This window comes from Neopelma chrysocephalum, unplaced genomic scaffold, assembly GCF_003984885.1.
Source record: "Neopelma chrysocephalum unplaced genomic scaffold, ASM398488v2 Primary Assembly neopelma1_91469, whole genome shotgun sequence".
Taxonomy (NCBI): Eukaryota; Metazoa; Chordata; class Aves; order Passeriformes; family Pipridae; genus Neopelma; species Neopelma chrysocephalum.
In genome coordinates this window covers 1-1359 of record NW_020920241.1, presented here as the reverse complement: position 1 = coordinate 1359, position 1359 = coordinate 1, and the positions used below count along the sequence as shown (strand labels likewise).

The 1359-nt window shown below is 60.0% G+C and overlaps 1 protein-coding gene across 1 annotated transcript; it reads right to left on the bottom strand.

Moving 5' to 3' along the window:
* Window positions 1-11: 11 nt before the first annotated feature.
* MED11 (mediator complex subunit 11) lies at window positions 12-1354 on the bottom strand (the record flags this gene model as incomplete). Its single annotated transcript, XM_027707266.1, has 3 exons — window positions 12-289; window positions 321-459; window positions 1172-1354. Coding segments are annotated over 2 exons (321 nt in total), but the record flags the coding sequence as incomplete, so codon positions are not given.
* Between the last annotated feature and the right edge of the window lie 5 nt (window positions 1355-1359).

The following is a 1359-nucleotide window of genomic DNA, read 5'->3' as shown; positions in this document are numbered from 1 at the left end:
CCCAAGGTGTCCCCAAAGTCTCACACCCCATAAAAGTCCCATTTCCCAGTTCTCTGGTGCCCCAGGGGTGTCCCCAAAGTGTCCCCTCGTTGTCCCACGATGTCCCACGACGTCCCCAAGGCTCCAAGGTGTCCCTGGGGGTGTCCCCAAGGTGTCCCCAAAGTGTCACACCCCACAAAAGTCCCATTTTCCAGTTCTCTGGTGCCCCAAGGGACGTCCCCACGATGTCCCCTCGTTGTCCCACTGAGTCCCTTGTTGTCCCACGTTGTCCCACGATGTCCCCAAGGCTCTGGGGTGTCCGTGGGGGTGTCCCTGGGGGTGTCACTGCTCCAGCATCTGCTCGCAGGCGCGGGCCAGCTCCGCCAGGCGCCTCCGGGCGTAGTCCAGGCGGTTGAGGGCCAGCTGGCAGCTCTTCCTGGCCGCGTAACTCGAGCCCTCGTGGGGCTGCCCCGTGGCCACCTGCGGGCACGGCACCCACGGGTGGGTGAGGGACCCCAAAACCACCCCGAAACACCCCAAAAAACACCCCAAAATCGCCCCAAAAATCCACCACAAAACACCCCCAGAACCACCCCAGAAATGCACCCCAAAACAACCGCAAAACCACCCCAAAAATCCACCCCAAAACACCCCAAAACACCCCAAAAATCCACCCCAAAACACCCCCAGAACCACCCCAAAACCACCCCAAAAATCCACCCCAAAACAACCCCAAAACCACCTCAAAAATCCACCCAGGACCCCCTCAAACCCACCTGTGGGCACGGCACACCTGGGCAGGTGAGAGACCCCAAAACACCCCAAAAATCCACTCCAAAACACCCCCTTAAACCCACCTGGGGTCATGGCACACCTGGGCAGGTGAGACAACCCAAATCCACCCCAAAAAAAAACCCCAAAACACCCCCAGAACCACCCCAAAACCACCCCAAAAATGCACCCCAAAACACCCCAAAAATCCACTCCAAAACACCCCCTTAAACCCACCTGTGGGCACAGCACACCTGGGCAGGTGAGACACCTCAAAACACCCCAAAAACAGCCCAAAAATCCGCCCAGGACCCCCCCAAAAACCCACCTGGGGGCACGGCACACCTGGGCAGGTGAGACACCCCAAAACACCCCCAAAAAACCCACCCAGGACCCCCCAAAACCCCCCCGAGGGTCTCACCTGTGTCAGGTAGCGGATCTGTGCCGACAGCTCGGCCTCCACCTTGGCCACGGCGGCGCCGAACTGGGCGGCCTGACGGTCCAGGTGCCGCTCTGTGGGCTTCTCCTTGGACAGCTCCAGGATCACCGAGCCTGAAAACACACCTGGATACACCTGGATACACCTGGGACACACCTGGATACACCTGG